The sequence below is a fragment of the Mastigoproctus giganteus genome, chromosome 8 (assembly GCF_048544385.1).
Source record: "Mastigoproctus giganteus isolate SK-2022 chromosome 8, ASM4854438v1, whole genome shotgun sequence".
NCBI lineage: Eukaryota > Metazoa > Arthropoda > Arachnida > Uropygi > Thelyphonidae > Mastigoproctus > Mastigoproctus giganteus.
This window is the reverse complement of record NC_143582.1, coordinates 10,159,746-10,186,890: the sequence shown is the minus strand read 5'-3', so window position 1 is coordinate 10,186,890 and position 27,145 is coordinate 10,159,746. Positions and strand designations below refer to the sequence as shown.

Sequence of the window (27,145 nt, the reverse complement as noted above, 5' to 3'; positions counted from 1 at the left end):
ATATTATAACTCCCAGATCCCTTTCCTCCTCCACCATTTTTAATTCAACCCCACCAAATGTATAATTTATTTTTGGTTTATTATTCCCTGAGTGTAAGACCTTGCAGTTAGCAGCATTAAAACATAACTGCCACTTCTCTAACCACCTTTGAAGTCAGTTCAAGTCATCCTGAAGGAGTGCTGCTTGGCACTGATCATTAATGACTCTGCCAATCTTTACATCATCTGCAAATTGACATCACGCCTTCTATCCCTTCATCAATATCATTTATGAAAATAAGAAACAACAGTGGTCCAAGAACTGATCCCTGAGGGCACCACTCCTGATGTTACACCAACTGAAAAATATCCATTAATCACAAAACTCTGCTTTCTGCCCTGCAACCACCCAGCAATCCATCTTAGAATCATACCAATAATCCCAACCTGTTCAAGCTTATATGGTAACTTCTCATGAGGAGCAGTCAAATGCTTTGCTAAAATCCAAATAAACTTTGTAGAAATTATTCCCTAAATCCAGCTAATAAGTAACTGTGACAAAATAGCCTACTAAGTTAGTTAAGCATGATTCACCCTTAACAAAGCCATGTTGTATGTTCTTCAGAATGTCCTATCTATCTAAATGTCCTTGGATTGCACTCTGAATCACTGCCTCTTAAGATTTTTCCTAGCACTGAGTCAGACTAACCAGTCTGTAGTTACCAACTTCACTCTTAGAATCACTTATGTATTGGTGGCACATTGGCACTTCTCCAATCCAAGGGAACTTCCTGTGAGTCCGAAGATACCCTCATAATTTAACCTCCACGGTTCAATACACTCCTTCGCACTCTCTCAAAACTAAATAAATAAATCTTTATTGTGAAGTAGAGTTACAGCACGATATCCCATCACGGCGACGAGCGCCAGGGGTTCACATATAGCAATTAGAGAAAAGATAAGTATGGTGTACAAATACAAAAGGCTACAAAATACAGCGAACACATACAAAATGCTACAAAATACCAATCACAAATGCAAAATAAATACAAATACAGCATAAAAACACAGAGCTAAACACAAATACAGAAAACAAATACAACTTCGCAATATATCAGTGTTCAAGGGCTTTGATAAAGTTGTGTCTGTCCTTCTTGTTACTTATTATGCTGTCAATGTTGGCATCCACATGGTTGAAGGCAGCGAGGATCTGCTTGGGAAGAAATCTCTCAGTGAGTACAAGCCTGTTGTGGTGAGCCACAACTGCTGGTACCGACCTTAGGCTTGGCTGTGGAATCCTCAAAGAGCAAGCGTTCCAAATATTTGGAGTTGATATCTAGCCTGTGATGAGTTCGGCTGTGAACACCAGCTTCTTTTCCACAATCAGGAACTTCATCCTCGGGATGTTGAGTGCTTGTGCCATCATGGTGGTTGTGGTAGCGGGAGGTAGACAAAGCTTGTTATTGGCCCATTTCAGTAACCAGTATTCAGTGGTGTACACCCACTTGGGGTTTGTAGGTGCAGCAGAGGGCCATATTTCTGCACCATACAGAATGGCGGGGTAGACGGTGGAGGTGATAAACCTTTTAACAGTGAGAGGATGTCGGACGTGTAGCAGCTGCTGCTTTGAGATCCACCGTAGATGAGAAAATTTGGTACTGATTTTGTTGATCTGGTTGACAAAGGACATCTTTTGGTCAAACAGAACGCCAAGGTCTGTGTGCGAGGGTACGTTTGGTATTCGTACTCCTGCGAGTGAAATGTTGAGCACTGCTGGCAAGGATTTAAGGGAGAATACAACCTGAGCAAACTTCAGTGGGTTGATTTTTTTATTGAAGTTTGCCAGGTACAATTCTAGATCCTTAAGTTGGGAATTGATCATGTTGCTGAGCTGAACGGAGTTGTCGCCAGAGTTAATTTGAGTCAGCAGTTTGAGGTCATCGGCATAACACAGGAGACCATTCATTGAGGCAATAATGGCCACGATGATAGCTGTGAATAGAACACCAGATAGGACACCCCCCCTGTGGTACTCCAGCAGTAATGTCGCAGGATAGGGTGTGTTGTTGCTGATGGAGAATAAGTATTCTGTGACAGAGAAAAGATTCCAAAAAGCACAGCATATCACCTCGAATGTGAAATTTCTCCTTAAGTAGGAGGAGAAAGGCCGGGATTGACACGGCATCAAAGGCTGCGCTTATGTCGAGATATGTGGTTGCTAGCTCAGCTCTTTGTTCGAATGCTGAGAGGATGCATTCAGTGGTGGCTGCCAAGTTAGTGATTGATGATTTTCCTGCGATGGCACAGTTGATTTCAGGTGGCTTCGTCTGGAGTTTTGGTGAGTAATTGTGGGTAGCAAAGCCTTTTCAAGAATTTTTAACAGACAAGAGGCAACTGATATGGGTCTGAACTGGCTGATGTTTGTGGAAAATTGGTTTTTAGGGATGGGGTACACTCTGTGCTTATTCCATTGGGGTGGAAAATAATGCTCAGTGAGGCATCTGTTGTAGATCGAGAGAAGAGGGTCTACGATGAATGTGCTCACGCATTTGATCATAAATTGCAGAATTCCATCCTCCACAACAGTGGCTGTTGCGGGAAGGGAATTGATGGCACATATGAGCTCCTGTTTCGTTTTTTTTTTTTTTTTTGTAGTTGTTGGCGCATCGGCTTCTGTGGCCATAATGCACCTCCCAAGGTTTTTGCGGTACTTTGATCCAAGCCCGAGGCGGGATTCGAACCCGCGACCTTTGGGTTACCAGGCAGGCACTTTACCCACCTGGCTAGCCCGGTCGGCCTCCTGTTTCGTGATCTGGATAGTTCCTAGTACCTGAAGGGTTTTCATAGTCAGGCTGGACAACTGTAGATGGGACTGTGGTTGTATTTGAAAACCTGGTGATGTATTTGATCTGTTCTTGAGGATCAAGCATATGATTGAATCCACCATGTGGGGCAGCATAGAATGGTTTTCCTTTCCTCAGAGTGCAGTTAAGATTTACTTGGATTGCAGCAGCTTTCTTTCGATTAAAGTGGGCCCTGGCATAGGAAAAGGAGATTCTGTCTTGACTGCCATTCATAAACTTCCATTTCTTATGTAGGACTTGTTTCTTTTTGAAGCTGTTGTTGAGGTCAGCAGTCCACCACAATCTGGAACAGGGAGTTACTGTTACTCGTTTGGTGGCAGCATAGTTGGTGACTGATTTAATCCAGTTAGACAAGAGTGTCACTGCGAGGCTGAGGTCGCAGTCAATGAGGACATCCAAAGGAATGCAGGATGCTGCTTCTACACAAAGTTGAGGATTAAGTATTTAGGTGCTGAAACATATTTCACTATTCTGTTGTCAGGGATGTTGAAGTTTGGCACCTCCAATGACCATGTCAAAACTATAGGCTGGTGATCGGACAGGAAGAATGAGATGGGATCATCCTCAGCTGTGCATGGTATTGAAGCAAAAGCAAGATCCAGTAGGTTCACTCCCCTGGTGGGGTTCTCATTGACCTGTGTCATGTTGATGGATTTGAAGAACTCACAGAGCCTGATAAAGAAATGATGGCAGTTTGGAGGTAGGTTAAAATCACCGCAAACAAGGTGTTGTTCAGATGGACGAAGATGGTTTAAGAGCCAGTTCCCTAGATCTTCAATAATTTCAATTGTAGGCCCTGGGGGAATATACACAGATATGATATCAATGTGGCTGGAGTGGAAGCATAGCATTAGCATTAGCATTAGTAGAGGCATTTGATGCAAGAAAGCAAGCTTATGCAGCATCAGCCAAAAAAAAAAAAAAAAAGTAACATAAATAAATAAAAATAACCACTTCCACTTCACCCCTCTGTTCGTTCGAAATACCTGTCCAGCTGAGCCTTAAACTTATTTAGGCTATCAACTTCCACGACAAAGGATGGAAGTCTGTTCCACCCACCAACCACCCGCTGGCTAAAGGCAAATTTCCGCACATCTATCCTACATCTGTCTTTCCTCAATTTGAATTTATGCCCTCTCAGGTGATTTTTCTGAGCTAGAGGAAGAATCCCATCAGCATTGAGCATGCTCAAACCATTCAAGGCTTTGTACACCTCTATCAGATCACCCCGCTGGTGCCTAGTTTCCAGACACTGTAATTTGCAAAACTTAAGCCTTTCTTCGTAAGAGAACCCCTTTGTCCCATTCACCAATCTAGTTGCCCTTCTCTGTACTCGTTCCAGCAGCTCTACATCCTTCCTGAAATGAGGCCTCCAGGCCTGTATACAGTACTCTAGGTGTGGCCTGACCATTGCCTTATACAAGAGAATAATCACCTCCTTATCCCTGCTAGAAAAATTCCTATATATCATTGACAATACACCATGAGCTACTCTTGCAGCTCGTCTGCACTGCTCAGAGAACTTCATATCTGCCTGCACCACCACCCCCAGGTCCCTTTCATTCTCTACCACTGTCAGTGTAGTACCACAGAGTTGATACGTTGCTCTGGGGTTGCTGTTTCCCATATGTAGTACTTTACATTTGTCAATGTTAAACTTCATTTGCCACCTCGAAGCCCATCTGCTCAACCTTTCCAAATCCTGTTGCAGCAGCATAGTGTCAGTAGTGTCCTTGACAACCCTGCCAACCTTCGTATCGTCTGCAAACTTGGACATTAAGCCTGATATACCATCATCAATATCATTTATAAATACAGAAAACAATAAAGGCCCCAATACTGAACCCTGAGGGACTGAACTAATAACATTAGTCCACGATGAGCAGTGTCCATTGATTACCACTCTCTGTCTTCTCCCCCTCAACCACCCCTTTATCCATAGCAGCAACTTGCCTCCAATGCCACACTGCTCCAATTTGTGCAGCAGTCTTCCATGTGCAACAGTATCAAAAGCCTTTCTAAGATCCAAGTATATAATATCAAAGTTATTCCCTGCATCCAGTTCTTTTGTGACTGCATCATAGTATCCAATCAAATTGGTCAGGCAAGACTTCCCCTTAACAAAACCATGCTGTGTCCTAGCTATAACTGAAGTCTTGTCTAGATGATCCTGCAGTGCTTCTTTCACCAGTGCCTCCATTAATTTTCCGGGAACAGAAGTTAAACTCACAGGTCTATAATTACTTGTGTCAGCCTTTGATCCCCCTTTGTGAATTGGGGTCACATTTGCACATCTCCAGTCAATGGGTACCTCCCCTGAGTCCAAGGAAGCTCTCATAATTATGGCTAAGGGTTTGCTTACCTCCTTTGCTGCCTCCTTTAATATAACTGGATAGATCCCATCCACCCCAGGTGCCTTTCTTGTGTTTATCTTCAACAATTTCTCCTCCACTTTGCTCTCAGTTATTACAAGATTCTCTAGCTTAATGCTAGAGTTGAATACACCTCTGGCATTCCCCTCGCTGAATAACTCCTCATGTGTGAATGTCGATGCAAAATATTCATTTAGTTTGTTAGCTACCCGAGCAGGGTCATCAACAGTTGACCCATCGATCTCAAGTGGACCAATCTGATTCATCCCCTTCCTTCTAGAGTTTACATAAGTAAAGAACTCTTTGCTGTTTTTCTTCGCATCCCTTGCCAAGGATCTCTCGTAATCTGCCTTCGCCTGCCTAACCTCCTTTGTAACTTGGTTACAGATCAACTTGTATCTATCATAGGCGTCCGTGTCACGTGTTAATTTGTATGTATCCCATGCATTTTTCTTCTCTGCCATATGCCTCATTAGTTCATCTGACAACCATTTAGGCCTAAACCTTGAACAATATTTCTTAGTTGGTATGTAAAGCCTAGTAGCTTCCACGATAAGTTCTTTGAATGCTTCCCATTTTGAATTTGCTGTTGGCAATATCATCAGTTGATCCCACTGTATAGAATTTAAATACTGTCTCAGTCCATTGTAGTCGCCTTTACGAAAGCAATACCCCTTCCCTTTACCCCTAATGGTAGTTACCTCTTTGAGTAACTCCCACTTCAGCACACTGTGATCACTGCCACCAAGTGGTTCATTTATCTGCAGATTCTTAATGCATGAAGAATCACTACTGATAATCAAATCAAGAGTATTACTCCCTCTAGTTGCCTCCCGAACATGCTGATGTAGAAAACAATCATCCAATAAATCCACAAAAGCCTTGCTACTGTGTGAGTGACCAGCCCCCAAATTCCAGTCAATATCTGGGAAATTAAAATCCCCCATTATAAGACTCTCTGATTTACTGGCCCACTCTATTTCTCCGAACAGTTTCTTATTATACTCATCAGAGTCATTAGGCCTATAGCACACTCCTACTCTCAATTTTGATCTCCCAATGCTTATGTCACACCAAACTGACTCGACACTGCACTGTCCAGCGATGTCGACTGGCTTCACTTCCTTGGATTTTATGTGTTTTTTAACTAATAGCATAACCCCTCCTCCCTTCCTATCCTGTCTATCCTTTCTGTAGACATTGTACTCCCCAAATTCCAGTTCTGCATTTCTTATATCTGTGTGACACCACGTCTCTGAAATCCCCACAATATCTGCCTTTGATGTTTTGAGCAATACCTCAAATTCATCAAATTTATTTACTAAACTCCTAGCATTGGTGTACACACAAGTATACATGCACCTGTTCTTTTTCTTAGCTACCCTAACACAACCCATGTGTTTACTTGTACCCCAATGATTCCCAGCAGTCTCTGAAATATCCTGCATCTTATTTTCCAGGCTGCGGCTCATTCCAATAGAAGCAGTGCAAGAATCACTTTCACCTCTGCCAGTGGCTACTGTTAATCTATTAGTCCTTGTATCCCCCCAATCTAGCAGTTTTCCGACCCACCTAACATTGCCTCGATAGCATCAGCAAACATTCTTGCACCCTTTCTATTTAAGTGTATCCCATCCCTGTAGAAGCAGTCTCTCCTGTTAACAAGTACAGACCAGGCTGAAAAAAATTCTACCCCTTGAGCCCTGCACAATCTTTCCAGGGCCGAATTGATTGACAGGGCTCTCATCATATACTCCCTCCTATCGTGTCTGGGCAGAATTGCAGACACTTTCAATTTCAACCCTAATTCACGGCTTTTTTTCATCAGTGACCTGTACTTGTCAAGTAATTCCGCCGGTCTTCTACTCTTAATGTCATTAGTGCCAACGTGTACAACTATATCACCTTTTGTGCCCTTAAAAGATGATATCCGCTCTACAACGTCATCAACTTTTGCCCCTGGCAGACATACCCTGGTCCTATTCCACCTATCCTTTTTACAAAGCATGTTTCCCGTTTCCCTGACAATAGAGTCACCAACAACTACTAGTTCCTTTGGGACCAGCGCATTCTGCCTTGGGGGTTGCCGCTGTGTTCCGCGATGACCAAGTGCAAGCTCTGGCATTGGTGTGGGCAGCTGAGAGCTTGATGGGCCCCTCACTTGTAATCCTTCGAGGGCATCCACCCTATCCTTCAAGCTCTCATATAGGCCCATAACAACGCTGAGTTGTCGCCTTATCTCCTTACACTCCTTGCATCGCACACACACAAAGACATCCCCCATGGCAGTATCATGTCCCATACTTGACTGCTCCGCAAACATCAAGCAAATAGTGCATCTTACAAGGCTGTGATTCAGAGGACAACTGCCCCCCTTAGTTCTCCCCTGGGCCACAGCATTCCCATTGGCTTGAGCCCTTTGCTTTGCTGCTCTGGTTTGAGTCATGATTTAGATTTACTTTCAATAAAATTTCAATTTCTGTACAAAATTAAATCCTAAACTTGTATCCAAACACAGTTATAACGCTATATTTACGTTTCAGTAACGAGTGTTATCTACGAAATATTTACGTTTCAGTAACGAGTGTTATCTGCGAAATCCCTTTATATAACTTTCGTATCAAGTTATGTATTAATTATTTGTTTTTACCAATTATTTATGTTACGTAACCTAAGTGGTTATATGTATAATTAATTATGTTAAATATAATTAATTATATTACGTTTGTAATCTAAGTCGTTATATGTATTTATTTAAACGTACAATGTAACTGCTAACGAAGTTCAACTAACGCTATCTAGTACGGTATATCGTATCACAAGGCGGGAAAATTACGAACGGTTAGCGGAGTTGAAACATGTGGAAACCTTTACCGATACTTTTATGCAATTACAAGGCCGAGTAAAGAATAAATACACCAAATTAATCAGAAAATCACAAAATAATGTTATACTACTAAATTTAAATCAAAAGTTTTAGAAAAACAATAATTTCAAATCAATAAATAAGAAAAATCCACTTAGCGGCTTTGAAAACGACCGTCTCTAGTAGCCTCGTCAGCAGACCTGACGAGACTACTAGACGAGACTATAATCGCTTCGAAAGCTTGAGTTGTAGTTGAGGTCGAATTCTCATATGAGAATAGGGAGGTGTTATACAGTATGGCTACTCCACCGCCTCTAGATTGCTCCCTGGAGGTGGACAGCATGTGGTAACCAGCAATAGCTGAGCAGAGGAGTGTGTCTTGATTAGGTTAAAGCCACATTTCTGCGAGGCAGACCACGTCAGCAACCTGGGAGAGGAAGATCTGTTCTACTGAATCTAGTTTGTTCCTAATGGACCTGATATTTTGGAAGTACATCCTGATGACAGGTGTTCTACAAACTTCCGTCCTGATTGGAGGTGTCCTGAGTTGGCATGTTTGCGAGCGAGCGGCACGACTTCCTAACGAAATATGGACCAGTATTTTATGGGGACCATCACATAGGGGACTCAGGATACTCTTATCATGGCAGGGTGGTGCTTTAACTGTGGAGCTTGGCAGAGCAGTGGTATGAAAGGAGGACTGCTGAGATCGTCGGAAGTTGTCCGGAAATGAGTACAGTCAGCTGTGGGTGGTGATGTTGCAGACTTGGTTTTGGAGCAGAGGTGGAGGTTGGGGAAGGTGACTGGTTCTCCTATTATAGAAGGGTCGAATAATGGTGCCAATAGGCCAGACAGATTCGGTTCCAATTAAATTGAACAGGTCTTGTGCGCATTCAACCCTGAACGATGCACAGCGGGGGTTCCTGGTGTGAAGTTGCTGCACCTTTAGTTGGAGGTTTAGTTGATCACGTAGAATCTCAGCAACACGATTTGCTGTGGTATTTGGGGCTAAACGAGATATGAAAAGTCCAATAGAGGGTATAGACTTCTGCCGTCCAGGAGGTGTGTGGGAAGGCTGCAGTTTGGAGTTGGTTGATGTGCCAATCCGATGCCATTCACGTGAAGCTGTACTTGTTCGTTGGCTCACTCTGAAGGTCATACGTGTACTTTCCTCTGGTTGCACAGGATAGGATGGATTTGCAGTGAGGTGAACTGGGAGTGGAAATTGTAGTGTGGAAGAATCCGCTGGTTCGAATATTGAATTCGCTCCGACACAGAGTCCTAAGCCTTGTGAAGATGAGAAGTGCGAGTGAGGTATGACAGGACAGGCATTGTGAGAAATGTGAGAAGTTGGGTGTGAAGGTGGAAATGATGACTTTTGCATCATTGGCATAGATGTAGAGAATTCATATGCCATCAACTCCAGAGCCGTACTTGCCTTTATGTTCAAAAATTTATCTAATAAACAATGTCTGTAATTATGTCATCACTAATTTCATATGGCTCAGCCTCTTCTTAGCATGAAGGGTCTTTTGTCAGTAAAGATAGATGCAAAGTACCTGTTCAATTTATCTGCAACATCAGTAGGTTGTCTAAGACTTTCTCATGCTCAGTGCACAAGGGTCCAATCTGATTAGTTTTTTTATTCACATACATAAAAATTCCTTGTCCCTATTCTCTGCTCTCTTAGCCAATGCTTTCTCATATGCAGCCTTGGTCTCCTTGACCTTATATGTGGTACTATTACAGATCAGTACTGAAGTAAAGTATGGAAAGTACTGAAAAGTGCTTTTCATCACTCTGTAACTGTCCCATGCTATATTTGACCAGCCAGCTCCACAGTCATCCATTGCAACATCCTTCTCCTGCAATATTTTCTTAAAGGTATGTATGCATTCATGGCTTTTGTGATTTTTGCTTTAAAAGCATTCCATAATTCAAATGTATTCGCCATCCCTCGGCAATCTGACCAGTTCACAGACATAGCACCTTAAACTCTCAAAGTCCCCTCTTCTGAAGTTAAAACCAGTGCCTTTACCTTTAACTACTGCAACATCTTTCTTCATCTTCCAGCTGACAATTGCATGATCACATTCAGACAACGGTTCCTGTACTTTAAGCCATTTTATGTCATCTGATTCGTTAGTAATGATTAGGTCAAGAATATTCTCACCCCTAGTACTTTCTCTAACATGCTCGTACAAATAATAATCATCTAGTTTATTTTAAAAAAAGTTTTTCCTCATCACATGTCTCCCTCCCACTTATTCCAATCAATCTGGAGTAGATTAAAAGTCACCCATAAATAAGACATTTATGCTTGCTTGCCCATTCATCTGCATGTAAAGACTCTCATCATATTCTTCACAATCTTTTGGTTTGAGATTACTTCCACTCTCATTGTTCCTTTGCTTTCAACTAACTCACACCACACAGATTTTATGCTGGCAGATATAACTGCAGACTCGGCAAAAGCTCTTTTCACACTCAAACTACTTTTGATAATAATCATGACCCCTCCGTCCCTTCTATTTTCCCTAAATACATTATACATATCATAGTGGAACTCATCATCACCAATTTCTGGGTGGCATAGCATTTCTGTTAGCTCTATTATATCAGCTTAGTTTTCCAAACGAGGAGTTTAAATTCAGTCATTTTATTGGCAACACTCCTGACATTACTGTAGACACAGTTGAGACTAAGTATTCTTTTATAGTTTACTACCCTGAAATACCCCTTGAAGTTGTTTAGGTTAGTATCCCAAGCTATATCCTCCCACTCACTTGAAACATTGCCACCCTCAGAACATCTTATCAGCATTGGTTGTTGTGGCAAGAAACAAGAATTCATGAAGTGAGTGCAAACATTACTTTGACCCATATCATCAGATAAATGCAGGTCTAAATCATCCTTCTCTCCCCTAACTAGCAGTTTTCCTGAACCCTTAGGGTATCCTCAATGATACTGGCAAAAATCCTTTCACCTTTGTTCAAATGAATATCATTTCTACAAAATAGATTCCTACTACCTACAAATGTGGGCCATGCTGATAAAATTTCCCCCTAGAGCCTTGCATATTCTCTTAAGTCTCAAGTGAATCCACAAGACTTTTAGCATATAATCCCTCCTATCGTGTCTGTGCAGAATTGCAGACATATACACATTCTGACCTAACTTGGGGAATTTTTTCAGCATAGTCCTAGATTTCTCCAACAGATGGTTGTATATGTTTAATATTGTTAGTCCTCACACAAATAATAATTATGTTTTTACCTCCATTAAAATATCTGTTGGTAGCATCATCAATTGTTGCTCCTGGCAAACATGCTCTGGTTCTTTAAGTAATTAAAACTGTAAAACACTGGATACAATATATAAAAATATAAGCATATCAATTTACAATTATAAAAACTCAAAATTCATTTATGCACTCACACACCGATGATGTGATTGATAACTAAATGATCAATTGAACCTACATATTGAGAATGGTTATAAGGCAATGGTTAAAAATGCATTAGAGGATCACCTTGGTATAATATCCTAAATGAATCATAATAGCATTATAATGAGAAAATCTTGCTTGACCAAAATGATATGATATGTACATAGAACTATTGCATGAAAGAAACATTTGACATTACACACTTCCATAAGTACTTTATCAAAACATTTGACATGGTCTCATATGGCAGTGCTTCTCAGCTGGTGGGATGCGTCCCACTGGTGGGACTTGAAAGCCTTCAAGGTGCATGGGACTCGAGCAGACCAAAAATATTTTGGTATGCCAATAGGCTATGGGGTCCTGGCAGTTTATTGTTCTCTAGAGTAGAGTAAAGAAAATATCATTGAGTTTATAATATTAAGCACTATGAAAACATGTGGCAGGGACTGATAAACTGAAGTTAATTCAATCATAAAACCCTTTCCAGAAATTTCATTTTCAGTTTTTCCACAAAACCTCCAGTTTCCAAGAGGCTTGTACAGCAGGCGGTGGGTGCAACCAAATTTTCTTAGAAGCCTAACCCTTTCCAATTACCTCACTTACTCCCCTCCTACCTAAGAGAAACAATGAACAAATGCACTTCTCCTGGTGGTTTGTCTTTTAACTATCTTCCTATTTCTTTTCTGAGAAAAAGTTTAAAATCCATAAGCATAAAGGGAAATATATATTGCCTATTGTGCTCTTTTCCTCCCAGCTCTCTGCTGTGTTCTCATTTAGTAATGCGAAAGATCTTAGCAAACACACTTGTTTTACCTGGAATGGAAGAAGTACATACATTCACATGTTCTTTTGTTCCAATATGCCATAAATGCTACAGAATACATTACTTTCCAATTGTAATAGTTTGGAAAAGTTGTTGTTTGAGAGCTATTGGTGCAAGAGCAGCTTAGGCTATAATGCGCCTAGTCTAGGTTAGAGAGTTTCGTATTTCAACATTTTTCATATTTCTTGATGTTCTTTAGAAGGAAACCAAGATTTTGTTTTATAATTATGTAGCTTTTTCATAAATCTTATACTATTAGTTTTTATATGTTTTGGTAGTATCCAATTAACTTAAGGAAAAAAAAACGTCATTAATATTTGGCCGGTCACCTAAAATTGTTTTAAGCATTAGGTTGTTTTGTGCATTCATTATTGTTTGAAAGACTCTTATACGTTCTCTGTTAAATTAGCATTAGCATTAGTAGAGGCATTTGATGCAAGAAAGCAAGCTTATGCAGCATCAGCCAAAAAAAAAAAAAAAACCCACTTCCACTTCACCCCTCTGTTCGTTCAAAATACCTGTCCAGCTGAGCCTTAAACTTATTTAGGCTATCAACCTCCACCACAAGGGATGGAAGTCTGTTCCACCAACCAACCACCCGCTGGCTAAAGGCAAATTTCCACACGTCTATCCTACATCTGTCTTTCCTCAATTTGAATTTATGCCCTCTCAGGTGATTTTTCTGAGCTAGAGGAAGAATCCCATCAGCATTGAGCATGCTTAAACCATTCAAGGCTTTATACACCTCTATCAGATCACCTCGCTGGTGCCTAGTCTCCAGACACTGTAATTTGCAAAACTTAAGCCTTTCTTTGTAAGAGCACCCCTTTGTTCCATTCACTAATCTTGTTGCCCTTCTCTGTACTCGTTCCAGCAGCTCTACATCCTTCTTGAAATGAGGCCTCCAGACCTGTATACAGTACTCTAGGTGTGGCCTGACCATTGCCTTATACAATGGAATAATCACCTCCTTATCCCTGCTGGAAAAATTCCTGTATATCATTGACAATACTCCATGAGCTACTCTTGCAGCCCATCTGCACTGCTCAGAGAACTTCATATCTGCCTGCACAACCACCCCCAAGTCCCTTTCATTCTCTACCACTGTCAGTGTAGTACCACAGAGTTGATACGTTGCTCTGGGGTTGCTGTTTCCCATGTGTAGTACTTTACATTTGTCAATGTTAAACTTCATTTGCCACCTCTCAGCCCATCTGCTCAACCTTTACAGATCCTGTTGCAGCAGCATAGTGTCAGTAGTGTCCTTGACAACCCTGCCAACCTTTGTATCGTCTGCAAACTTGGACATTAAGCTTGATATACCATCATCAATATCATTTATAAATACAGAAAACAATAGTGGACCCAACACTGAGCCCTGAGGGACTCCACTAATAACATTAGTCCACGATGAGCAGTGTCCATTGATTACCACTCTCTGTCTTCTCCCCCTCAACCACCCCTTTATCCATAGCAGCAATTTGCCTCCAATGTCACACTGCTCCAATTTGTGTAGCAGTCTTCCATGTGCAACAGTATCAAAAGCCTTTCTAAGATCCAAGTATATAATATCAAATCTTGGACAGTTCACCATGAAGTGATGTACAGTGAGCAGAACTTGACAGTTTTGGCATTGAGGAGGATTTTCATCTCTGAGTAGGTAAGAATGAGTCACATGGGTATGTCCGATTCACAATCGAGCAAGGATCACTTCTTCATGTCTGTTGGATCGCTGCTAGTAGTCCATGGTCGAAGTGTTTGTTTAATTACACGAAGTTTGTTGTTAGTTTGATCTTTCCAGTGTTGTTGCCATTGTTTTGAACTGCTTTGGTGGACTAATGACTTGTAATCGGTATATGGTATTGAGTGAAAGGCGTAGTCAGAGGTAGCAGCTTCGCTTGCCACTTTGTCTGCTCTTTCATTTCTGGTTATTCCTGTGTGGCCTGGGATCCAGCAAAATCTGATCTTGTGATTACTTTCTAACAGCTTTGATACTGAATATTGGACCTGTTGTAAAACTGGGTGTATGTTGGTATTAGCATTCTGTAAGGCAATGACAGAGCTAAGTGAGTCAGTGAAAATTATGCTGTCTGCTATCTGTTTAATTTTTTTAAGGCCATCAAAATGGCTTGTAATTCGGCTGTAAAGACACTACGTTCTTTTGTGAGTTATTGGGTAAGAGTACAGTCTTCGAAGTATGTGGAAGTGATGTTCATATTGTTCTTTGTATGCGGCATGTAGCTGCTGGTAGTTTGTCCTCCCCCAGGATTGAAAATACAGGTAATAATGCAGGTTGAATTATGATCCATGGTGGAATGATCAGTGCAGTCATATTAGTTATGCTGTCATAATTAAGCTCTCAGCTTAACAGTAAATCTTTTAAATGGATATTGGCAGGTTGGTTCATTCATGGATGGGCTTGGTATAAGTTTTCCTAGCAAGAACCTCTACAGAACCTCTCTAGTTGGATGATCAGCGATGGATTTTATCTTCAGAGCATAATGTAATAATAAGTTCTGTTGTCTAAGTTGTAGTGAAGGTTCATGGGCTTCTGCATATAGGCTTTGTACAGGTGAAGTGCGAAAAGCTCCAAGTGCCATACGGAGTGCACTGTGGTGTATGGGATCTAACTATCTCAGTACACTTGGTCTTGAGGAGTTGTAAACAGCTGCTCCATAATCCAACTTGGAACATACTATTGCTCGATAAAGCTTAAGTAGTGTGTGTCGATCTGCACCCTGAGTTGCTGCGGAAAGAACTTTCAGTAGGTTTAACTTCTTGATGCATGAATGTCTTAGTTGCTTAATATGTTCAAGGAATGTCAGTTTCTTATCTAAGAGAAGCCCTAAGAATCTTATGTTTGGTACAACTGGGATCATATATCCGTCTAGTTTAAGTTCAGGATCAGGGTGTAGGTTTCGTTTCCTACAGAATTGTATATATGCAGCTTTTTGTGTGGAAAACCGGAAGCCATTTGTTTGCACCCATTTACTTATTTTATTTATTGCTCCTTGTAGCTGCCATTCTATACTTTGCATATTCTGAGAGTGATAGGAAATACTGAAATCGTAAATGTATAAAGCAGTATCAACAGGTTTTGGTATATGTTCAGTTATGGAGTTTATTTTGATAGCAAAGAGGGCAGTGCTAAGCACGGACCCCTGAGGCACACCCTCTTCTTGGGTGAAGACTTTTTGAAAGAGCATTCTGCAACCTAACTTGAAATGACCCATGGAATAAGAAATTTTGAATATATTTAGGAAGATGTCCACGTAATCCAAGGTGATATAGGTTTTGGATAATTCCACAATGCCATGCCATATCATAAACTTTTTCTATAGCAAAACAGATCATTACGTGGTGATCTTTTTGGATAAAGGCATTTCACACACTGTTTTCTAATTTGATAAGTAAATCTAGTGTTGAACAATTTTTCCTCAAACCATGCTGTGCTGGATTGAGAAGGAAATTCTGTTCAAGAACCATGTTAGACAAGCATTAATAATTTTATCCATAACTTTTTCTAGGCAACTTGTTAGAGCAATTGGACGGTAGTTGCGTGGGTCAGAGAGGTCTTTGAAAATGGTCTGGAAATTGGTTTTCTAGGAAGATTCTGTTATATAATTCTAGTAATGCCATTTGGGATTGATCATCGAGTTGCTTTAACATCATATAGTGAATTTGGTCTGGTCCTACAGCACTTTGCTTTGTCTGTGATAGAGCATGATAGCATGCTCGAGTCTGCATGTTGAAGTCTGCAGAGGACACAAAGGTTGGGAGAGTGATTAATGACAGGAATCAAGGATACTACTGCAGCATAACCTAGAAAAAATTAGGTAAACTCCTTAATTACCACTGAGAACTGGCAACTGAGATTTAACATTGGAATATGCAAGGTTCTGCATATAGACAGCAGTAATCACAGAAAAACATACCGATTAGATGGAACCACAATCAAGTTAATGGAGAACGAAAGAGACCCGGAGGTAATTGCACAATCCACATGAAATTCTCTGAGCAGTGATGACATGCTGCTAGAACAACTCATAGGGTTCTGTCAGTGATATACAGCAACTTTCCTAGAAGGGAAGAGAAGGTGATACCCCATTGTATAAGGAAATGTTAAGCCACATCTTGGGTACTGCATAGAAATCTGGAAGCTGTATTTTAAGGAGGATGCACATCCCTAGGAATGGGTGCAGAGAAGAGCAACCAGATTAATCAAAGACATAAAAGTACTCTGAAAGGCATCAGTTCTGCAAACTGCAGCATCCAAAAACAAGGCACCTGGAAGGAGATGTGATTGTAACCCTAAGGGCTCACATCTGATGAGTAAGGGCTTAAATCATTCTTCTCTTTCTCAGGAGTGCATTAAGGTCGGTTGAGGCCCCGGGCACAGAAGAAAATATTGGGCCCCTTAAAAAAAGAGAGAGACAGGGAAAATAAAAATCATTTTTTTAAATAAATAAAAAAATATTATGTACTATTAATGTTTTATTTCCAATAAAATTTGAATATAATATATGTATAATATAATTAATAATAGCATAATAATAATCACAAAGTTTTGAACTAATAGTTGAACATATTATTATAGTTGAACTAATATGTTCAACTAATTTGTTGGGGTTTTGCGTGGGCCCTTCAGAAGTCGGGGCCCAGGGCTCGCCCGCAGTTAAATCCGCCTCTGCTCTTTCTTGGTGATCACACACACACACACACTAATAATAATTCTAACACAGTGATGCAGAGTGAAAAGCAATGCTAATAGATTTAATTTAAGTTTAATTTTTTGCCATACATTATATATATAAAATGAATTAAACCTGGAGTATGTATATAAAATAAATATACTCCAGGGTTAATAACTACATTTTTATATTTTAGATCAACTACAACTTCATATGATATACACTTACCCAGATCTGGTAATTTTCCAATCTACTTGATGAATCGCTGTACAAGGTTCCAATTTTCCATCAGATGAAGCCTTCGCTAACAAAACAATATTTGTATGTGTATAGGTAAATTTTATATAATGGAACACGCACCACACACACTTCTATATTAAAGCAAACAATTCATCTGAGAGGCAATCCATTACAAAAAGAAATTTTGGATTTCCCGTTCAATCTCAAAACATTATAAATAGAAATACCGGAAATAAATCAGGTAATTTAATATGGAATTACTGATGAACCTGCATTCAAAAGAGAATGGAAGATGCTCAAGAGGAAACCTTTTTCTAAAGTAGTTAAATTAAGGAAAAACAAAAAACAAATTTTAACCTGGCAGTGGTATGGACCACTATTATATCAAGTGGTATGATGTTACCTGACATGGGATGAACTTTTACCTTAAGTTTTCTGAAAAGTATTTAGTATTTTGATTTGTGCTTAAATTATACTAATGCTTGATTTTTTTGTCAGTAGATCACAATACTCATTAAGTTTATTATTTGTTATTTTTTAATAATAATTCAACTTTTTTTTAAAAAAATGCTATGATTCTTTGCCACTTGAAATGGTCAATTATTCTTTAAATTTTAAAAAACTATGTTGATATCATGAAATAGACACATGATACTATTAATCACTGTCAAAGTTAATCTTACAAATTTAAATTTGTATGTTTGTCTCTACAAATTTTCAGAGACAAACAAACTTTGCATAATAATACTAAACAAAAGATCCATTTTAATGTAATAATTCAAATGTTAAATGCAAAATATACAACTTATCATTGTGACATAAGAACATATTCCGCTAATGACAAACTCTATGTGGCCGCCCACAGTGGGGTAACAAAGGGTATGATTTTGATGAAAAGAAAGCAATATCCAAATATTGCTTTCTTTTCATCAAAAATACTAAATTCTCTATTTTATTCTTGATGTTACTTTTCTTCTAAACAACTACTGATTATATACAAATTCTTAAGAATTTATATGAATGCTTACAATATATTCCTGAAAAATTTGGTTCTATAAATAGAAGATGGGAAAAAATAAATTATTAGAATAATTAATTTTTCTAATAATTTGTTTTTTTTTTATATAAAATAAATAACTAAAATAAAAAACTAAAAAAAAAAATGCATAAATTTTAGTACTTCTGAATTATGCAGTGTCATTCCATGACATAACAGATAAAAAAATAACAATAATTTAATAAAGCCGTAATCACTTACAATGTGGATATATAAAAGTCTGTGGTTTTAAGGGGTATCTGATGTTCCATGTGCTAAGGCTCCCATCAGAATGACTACACATAAATTGCCTTCCATCTAAGTTCCAAGCAACTGAAGTGACTGGCTATAAAGTATACATAAAAAGTGAGTGTACCTATTCAACAACAATTTATTACAGATATTAGAATTGCCTGCACAAATATATTTTATATTTCTATACAGTATCAAAACAGATACTAAAAGAAATTTTCCTATAAATATAAACATGAAATGATACTCAAATTTTATTAAAATCACTAATATTTATAATTATATATAATTATAATAATTGGAATATACTTCAATATAATTGGTATAATTATAATATCTTTCACTGATGTTTCTGTCACTTTGTCATATACAGCAAATTTGGACTGTGGAAAAGAAACTGCTGAAGTTAAATGTAAGAAAGACACTTGGGATGGATGAGATCTACCAAATTATATTTTGAAAGGCATCAAAAAGATAAGCAGACCCTCAGCCATATTTATGAGGGAATCCCTGGATTTAGGGGGAAGTCTCCATGGACGGGAGATGTGCAAATGTATCCTCAATTCACAAAGGAAATTGGGGATATAAGTAAAGAGCATTAGCATTAGTAGAGGCATTTGATGCAAGAAAGCAAGCTTATGCAGCATCAGCCAAAAAAAAAAAAAAAAAAAAAAAACCCCACTTCCACTTCACCCCTCTGTTCGTTCAAAATACCTGTCCAGATGAAACTTATTTAGGCTATCAACCTCCACCACAAGGGATGGCAGTCTGTTCCACCAACCAACCACCCGCTGGCTAAAGGCAAATTTCCGCACGTCTATCCTACATCTGTCTTTCCTCAATTTGAATTTATGCCCTCTCAGGTGATTTTTCTGAGCTAGAGGAAGAATTCCATCAGCATTGAGCATGCTTAAACCATTCAAGGCTTTATACACTTCTATCAGATCACCTCGCTAGTGCCTAGTCTCCAGACACTGTAATTTGCAAAACTTAAGCCTTTCTTCGTAAGAACACCCCTTTCTTCCATTCACTAATCTTGTTGCCCTTCTCTGTACTCGTTCCAGCAGCTCTACATCCTTCTTGAAATGAGACCTCCAGACCTGTATACAGTACTCTAGGTGTGGCCTGACCATTGCCTTATACAAGGGAATAATCACCTCCTTATCCCTGCTGGAAAAATTCCTGTATATCATTGACAATACTCCATGAGCTACTCTTGCAGCCCGTCTGCACTGCTCAGAGAACTTCATATCTGCCTGCACAACCACCCCCAAGTCCCTTTCATTCTCTACCACTGTCAGTGTAGTACCACAGAGTTGATACGTTGCTCTGGGGTTGCTGTTTCCCATGTGTAGTACTTTACATTTGTCAATGTTAAACTTCATTTGCCACCTCTCAGCCCATCTGCTCAACCTTTCCAGATCCTGTTGCAGCAGCATAGTGTCAGTAGTGTCCTTGACAACCCTGCCAACCTTTGTATCGTCTGCAAACTTGGACATTAAGCTTGATATACCATCATCAATATCATTTATAAATACAGAAAACAATAATGGACCCAACACTGAGCCCTGAGGGACTCCACTAATAACATTAGTCCACGATGAGCAGTGTCCATTGATTACCACTCTCTGTCTTCTCCCCCTCAACCACCCCTTTATCCATAGCAGCAATTTGCCTCCAATGTCACACTGCTCCAATTTGTGTAGCAGTCTTCCATGTGCAACAGTATCAAAAGCCTTTCTAAGATCCAAGTATATAATATCAAAGTTATTCCCTGCATCCAGTTCTTTTGTGACTGCATCATAGTATCCAATCAAGTTGGTCAGGCAAGACTTCCCCTTAGGCGCCTCCGTAGCCAGGTGGGAAGGAGCAGCGGTGCGTTAGCACACGCTTCTTGATTAGACCGGGGTTCGAGCCCGTCACCACCAAATATGGAGGATGCGGAACGGTCAGGGAATGACCACCGCATATCCCGGAGCAATATGGCCTTAGTTGCTAATGCTCCTAAAAACCAAATAACAACAACAACAACTTCCCCTTAACAAAACCATGCTGTGTCTGAGCTATAACTGAAGTCTTGTCTAAATGATCCTGCAGTGCTTCTTTAACCAGTGCCTCCATTAATTTTCCTGGAACAGAAGTTAAGCTCACAGGTCTATAATTACTTGTGTCAGCCTTTGATCCTCCTTTGTGAATTGGGGTCACATTTGCACATTTCCAGTCTATGGGTACCTCCCCTGAGTCCAAGGAAGCACTCATAATTATGGCTAAGGGTTTGCTTACTTCCTTTGCTGCCTCCTTTAATATAACTGGATAGATCCCATCCACCCCGGGTGCCTTTCTTGTGTTTATCTTCAACAGTTTCTCCTCCACTTTACTCCCAGTTATTTCAAGATTCTGTAGCTTACTGCTAGAGTTGAATACACCTCTGGCATTCCCCTTGCTGAATATCTCCTCATGTGTGAATGTCGATGCAAAATATTCATTTAGTTTGTTAGCGACCTGATCAGGATCATCAACAGTTGACCCATCATTATCAAGTGGACCAATCTGATTCATCCCCTTCCTTCTAGAGTTTACATAAGTAAAGAACTCTTTGCTGTTTTTCTTTGCATCCCTTGCCAAGGATTTCTCGTAATCTGCCTTCGCCTGCCTAACCTCCTTTGTAACTTGGTTGCATATCAACTTGTATCTATCATAGGCTTCTGTGTCATGTGTTAATTTGTAAGTATCCCATGCATTTTTCTTCTCTGCCATATGCCTCATTAGTTCATCTGACATCCATTTTGGCCTAAACCTTGAACAATATTTCTTAGTTGGTATGTAAAGCCTAGTAGCTTCCAAGATAAGTTCTTTGAATGCTTCCCATTTTGAATTTGCTGTTGGTAACATCATCAGTTGGTCCCACTGTATAGAATTTAAATACTGTCTCAGTCCATCGTAGTCGCCTTTACGGAAGCAATAACCCTTCCCTTTACCCCTAATGGTAGTTACCTCTTTGAGTAAATCCCACTTAAGCACACTGTGATCACTGCCACCTAGTGGTTCATTTATCTGCAGATTCTTAATGCATGAAGAATCACTGCTGATAATCAAATCAAGAGTATTACTCCCTCTAGTTGCCTCCCGAACATGCTGATGTAGAAAACAATCGTCCAATAAATCCACAAAAGCCCTGCTAGTGCGTGAGTAACCAGCCCCCAAGTTCCAGTCAATATCTGGGAAATTAAAATCTCCCATTATAAGACTCTCTGATTTACTGGCCCACTCTATTTCCCTGTACAGTTCCTTATTATACTCATCAGAGTCATTAGGCCTATAGCACACTCTTACTCTCAATTTTGATCTCCCAATGCTTATGTCACACCAAACTGACTCAACACTGCACTGTCCAGCGATGTCGACTGGCTTCACTTCCTTGGTTTTTATGTGTTTCTTAACTAATAGCATAACCCCTCCCCCCTTCCTATCCTGTCTATCCTTTCTGTAGACGTTATGATCTCCAAGGTGTGGATTCATTTATAACAGTGAAAAGTCCACAGTCATTCCTTTAACTATCATTTCTCTGAGCCTTACACACCAGTGAGGTGTCTGGTTGCCAAGCTCTGAAGCCACATATTTGAAGTCTTTCCTAATATAGGTATCTTTTGTAGATCTTTGCAAGCAGGTTGACCATCGTTGGACCCCTTTTTTAAATGTGGTCCAAATACTTAAACACAGTATTCCCAACTGCAGATACGTTTGACAAATAATTGAATTGAGAGGATACCATGGGATAGAATACCTTGCTGCTTGTCTACATTGCTTGGAGAACTTCATATCTGATCTGACTATATCATAACTCCAAAATCCCTTTATTCTTGCATATTTTAACTCACTCCCTCCAAGTAAGTGAGTTATTTTGAGGTTGCTATTAACTAAAGACCTTGCATTTGTTGCATTAAAACATAGCTTCCACGTTTCTAACCCCTAACCCCCCTCGAAGCCCATCCCTCTGAAGGGGCAATGAACATTCATAACTATCACAATTTTGACATCATTCCCTCTATTGCTTTGTCTATATCATTTAAAAAAAATTCAGAAACAACAATGGTCCTAGAATTGATTCTTGGGAACCCAACTTCTAATGTTAGCCCAATCTGAAGAGTAGCCCCGAGCACTTTCCTCTCAATTATCACAAAATCATTTAATTTCTTGTTAAAATTTGATATACTTCTGGCATCCCCACCAATAAAAACCTCCTCATGCAAATACAGATGCAAAATATGTATTCAGTTTGTCAGCAATCCAAGCAGAATCATCAACAGTTAAACCATTCACATGTGATTCAACACTCTTCCTTCTATTGTTTATATAAGTAAAGAAGTCTTTGCTGCTTTTCTTTACATTCTTTGCCAGAGGCTTTTCATAATAGACCTTAGGTTGCCTAACCACCTTTGAATTCTAATTGAATAATTACTTGTAGAGACTGTGAGGTTGTTTTTGGTGTTCATTGGCACAAGTGTCTTTTGGTCAAATTAGTATTTGTGGTACAATATTGCTATAGGCAAATACAAGCTGTAATCAACAACTGAAATAAAATTTTAATCTTATAATTCAAATAAAATGGTGTTTTTTTTTTTTTTTTTTTTTAAGTAAAAGCAAATATTAATTAAAAGGTGTGAAAAGTGTAGAAAGATACATGTATTCAACGTACTATATGCCATAAATACTTTTTTTCTGGGTGCACACACACACACACACACACACACACTGCAATTTATGATAATGATTACAAACCTCTGCTAGAAGTGCAACTATTTCCAGGCTATTATATAATATTAATAAGCTCACCTCAGATGAAATACAGCGAATATCTGCTGCTCGATTTCTCATATCCCAAAGTACTATTAGGCCAGTACTATAACCCATCAACAACTGAAATAAAATTTTAATATTATAAATCAAATAAAATGTTAGATTTTTTTTAAAGTAAAAGCAAATATTAATCAAAATATGGGAAAAATTTATTTTTCACACCTCCTCTCAATATAGCTATTATCATTTAAACAACAATTTTATAGAGATTCGTATAATACAAAAAACAAGGCACTCAAGACCTAAACACTGCTTAAACAGTAATAATAACCAACTGATTTCACATAAACAATTCTTAGATTTTCTAACAGGACTGGAATAAGTTCTGTGAGTAGAATTTTTTTACCTGATGATAGCCACAAAATAAAAAGTTAAATAATTATAATGTATCCTGTGCACATAGTTGTCTAAAACTGAAAATTTTAAAAATACAATAACTTTTCTTCAGTATTCAGTTTTTAAATTTAAAATTTATATTACAATATAAGAATAAAATTTATTAAAACTTATATCAAGTAAATACCTTTTTTTAAACTATCACTGCTGACAGTGTAATTAATCTTTCTTGTTTCTATGCAATATAGTTTGTTTCTACTATATAATTACATATACTAAGCCAATGAGGACAGCTTCAGGCTATCTTCGTTGGTTTAGTATTTTTCAGGCTGGAGAATAAGATTTAAATGTGACATTTTGAGGTAGAAATCAGGCAATGCAACTACATAGGAGTTATGGAGCTAATATATATATATTTTTTTTTTAATATAGAAAAAACTGCTCCCATTATGAATATTTTAGTTTTACTCTCCTTATAGTGCTGAAGGACAAGAGAAATTTTTATTTATAAATACCCATAAAGTCCTGCACTGTACAGGTGCAAATGGGGGTGCATTAAATGTGTCGCAACAGGGCCCCCTGACCTAGCGAGCCATCAAAGTCTCAACATAAACAAACGAGGCCCCTTAACTCCATTTTTCACAACTGCTAACAGGATAAGCACAGAGTACAAAAAACATTACAAGTGCCAGTGTCAAAGTCAACAACTGAATAATAGCATGCATTAATGATTTAGCAGTAAATCAGAGCAGAGAAAATGAAAACACAAAATGCATTCACAAATAGACAAGGAGTTAAAAGGGTCACCAAACATGGGTTGCAAGTGCAAATAATTGTAAATATTTAAGTGTAGCTAAATATGTTAATGTACTCATAACATACAATGGCTAAAAATTCAAACATTAATTCTATATTTATATATATTTCATATACAGGGATCCAAATATATAGTCATGTGAGTAACTGTTCTGCTTCTCGGCTTTTTGGCTAAGATCCAGTGTAGTTATTATTATTATTAATAGCCACATGGCACGAGGAAGCCTGAGGCTTATGCTGCACCAGCCAAAAAAAAAAAAAAAAAAATTCTTGAGTTACCCTGACACAGAGAGAGAGAGAGAGAGAGAGTCAAAAGTAGAAGGTTATCACCAAGAAAGAAGAATAACGACATCCAGCTCAGGACCCTGGGTGCGCCAAGTGCACACTCACCAGATAAAAAATTTAGATTGATAAAAAAAAAAAAAAATTGGGCAATGTTTCTTTATTACCAAATTAATAACTTTTTAACTGACCTCGTATATCTTGAGCCTCCATTGAAAAATTTTAAATGTTTTACCTATTCAACGTATATAATTTTATCCTACGTACTGTTCAATAAGAATGTTACCAAATATACTCTTCCTCATCTCTGTTTTGATTTGGATTTTAACAGCATGTTTGAAATGTTCATCTAAACCTGAATCATATTTTGCAATAAGTTTAACAATAGCTAAAAAATTGCTATGATTCTTTTAGTTTTTTGTATCACCTGCAGCATCAGCTCCAAAATGACATACAGCTTTTCATATCTATTACTACAAAACTGGAATTAACTGTTTATTTAAAAATTGAAATAATGAGATATTTGCTTATTGAGTATTTTTATGGAATTTTTAATTTGGCATTTGAGCAAACTCCATTATGGTATTTATGTCTCAAAATGAAGTGTGATCCTACAGTTAATAATTCCGTTCATGAAGTGGACACTGCAGTTAGCTAGATTAACAAATGTATACAGTATTTGGAAAATAAGAATGGTAAATATCAATAATGGGAGGACTAAAGAAATAAAAATCCTTTTTATTTCTTTTTTTTTTTAAATGATGCTGTAAAATATATTTTGGACATACATATTTAGCTACAGTAATTTGTTATGATTCTCTTTTAGCATTAATAGGGGCATATGATGCAAGAAGGCAAGCTTATACAGCATCAGCCAAAAAAAAAACACCCTCCGCATTTCACCCATCCATTCAATCCAAAAGTTTGTCCACTACTTCCTTGAAATTATTTAAGCTAGCAACTTCCACAACGACAGATGGAAGTTTGTTCCAGCAATCAACTACTCGCTGGCTAAAAGTAAATTTCCACACATCTATTTCACAACAGTCTTTCCTCAGTTTCAGTTTATGCCCCCCTCAGGTTTGTAATCTGAGCAATAGGAAGAATCTCATCAACATTGAGCCTGCTCAATCCATTCAAGGCCTTATACACCTCAATCAGATCACCTCACAGGTACCTAGTCTCTAGAAGCTGCAATTTGCGGAAATTAAGCCTTTCTTCGTAGGAAGGGCCCTTTGTTTCACTCACCAATTTTGTTGCCCTTCTCTGTATTCATTCTAAAAACCCTGCATCCAGGGCCGAATTTCCCATTAGGCACTACACCGATGAGCAAGAACATTATGACAACCTAACTAATATGATGTTGGTCCTCCACGTGCAACCAAAACAGCTCATAGCGGTGAGGCACGGATGCTTTAAGATTTCTAAATGCGTCTTGTGGTAGCTGGCACCAACACGTAACCAGCAGATCCTTGAACTCCCGTAAGGTTCATGGTTGAGATGCCACATATCAGATTTGCTGTTCCAACACAATCCACTGATGCTCGATGGGATTGATGTCTGGGGAGTTTTCAACATAACAACCCAAGTGGCTCACATCTGGTGAGTATGGGCTTGGCACAACCATGGTCCTGAGCTGGATATCATCATTCTTCTCTTTCTTGATGATTCCCTTCTACTTCTGACTTTTGCCTCTCTGGGTAACTCAGATTATTTATTTAATTTTTTTTTTTTTTTTTGTTTGTTTTGTGGGTGCAGCAAAAGCCTCTGGCTTCCCTGCATCATATAGCTAATGATAATAATAATAGTGCATTTTGTACTCTGAAAAAAAAAAAAAAAAAAAAAATCAGTAATCACTTTGGATCATCGGATCCTACAGATGAGCAGCTGGTACCAATAGATAGTTTTCACCATAATCTATGTGGGTACCAAATTTTATTTTAATCTATCCAGGATTTCAGAGGTTACATGTGTACTGAGCAGCACAATTCCATGGTAATATTGTGTTTCTGTCACTATGGACATGATGCTCAAATTGTAATATAACTTATTGCAAGAAAACATGAATTAAACAAGTTTATGTTGTATTTGTGGAAACACACATCAGAGTGTATGTTTCCACAAACTTTTTTGATAAATTTGCTAAACTGTTTGCACCTAAATCTGACTATCAACATTTACATCTTATTAAATTCTTTAAGATTCTTAGCAAAGCTTATTATCTAAGTACTCACCCCTAGATCTGTATTGGTTAGGGTTAAATTTACATAAAGGAAAGTAATT

The 27,145-nt window shown here is 38.6% G+C and overlaps 1 protein-coding gene across 1 annotated transcript in view; it reads right to left on the bottom strand.

The window, feature by feature from the left end:
* Positions 1 to 27,145, bottom strand: part of LOC150081240 (syntaxin-binding protein 5-like) — a 416,184-nt gene that overhangs the window by 239,907 nt on the left and 149,132 nt on the right. The window contains exons 8-10 of the mRNA XM_090379469.1: positions 23,405 to 23,488; positions 18,542 to 18,665; positions 17,272 to 17,347 (exon numbers count right to left, since the gene is read on the bottom strand). Coding sequence (XP_090235595.1) covers positions 17,272 to 17,347; positions 18,542 to 18,665; positions 23,405 to 23,488 — 284 coding nt within the window. The remainder of the gene's footprint in view (positions 1 to 17,271; positions 17,348 to 18,541; positions 18,666 to 23,404; positions 23,489 to 27,145) is intronic.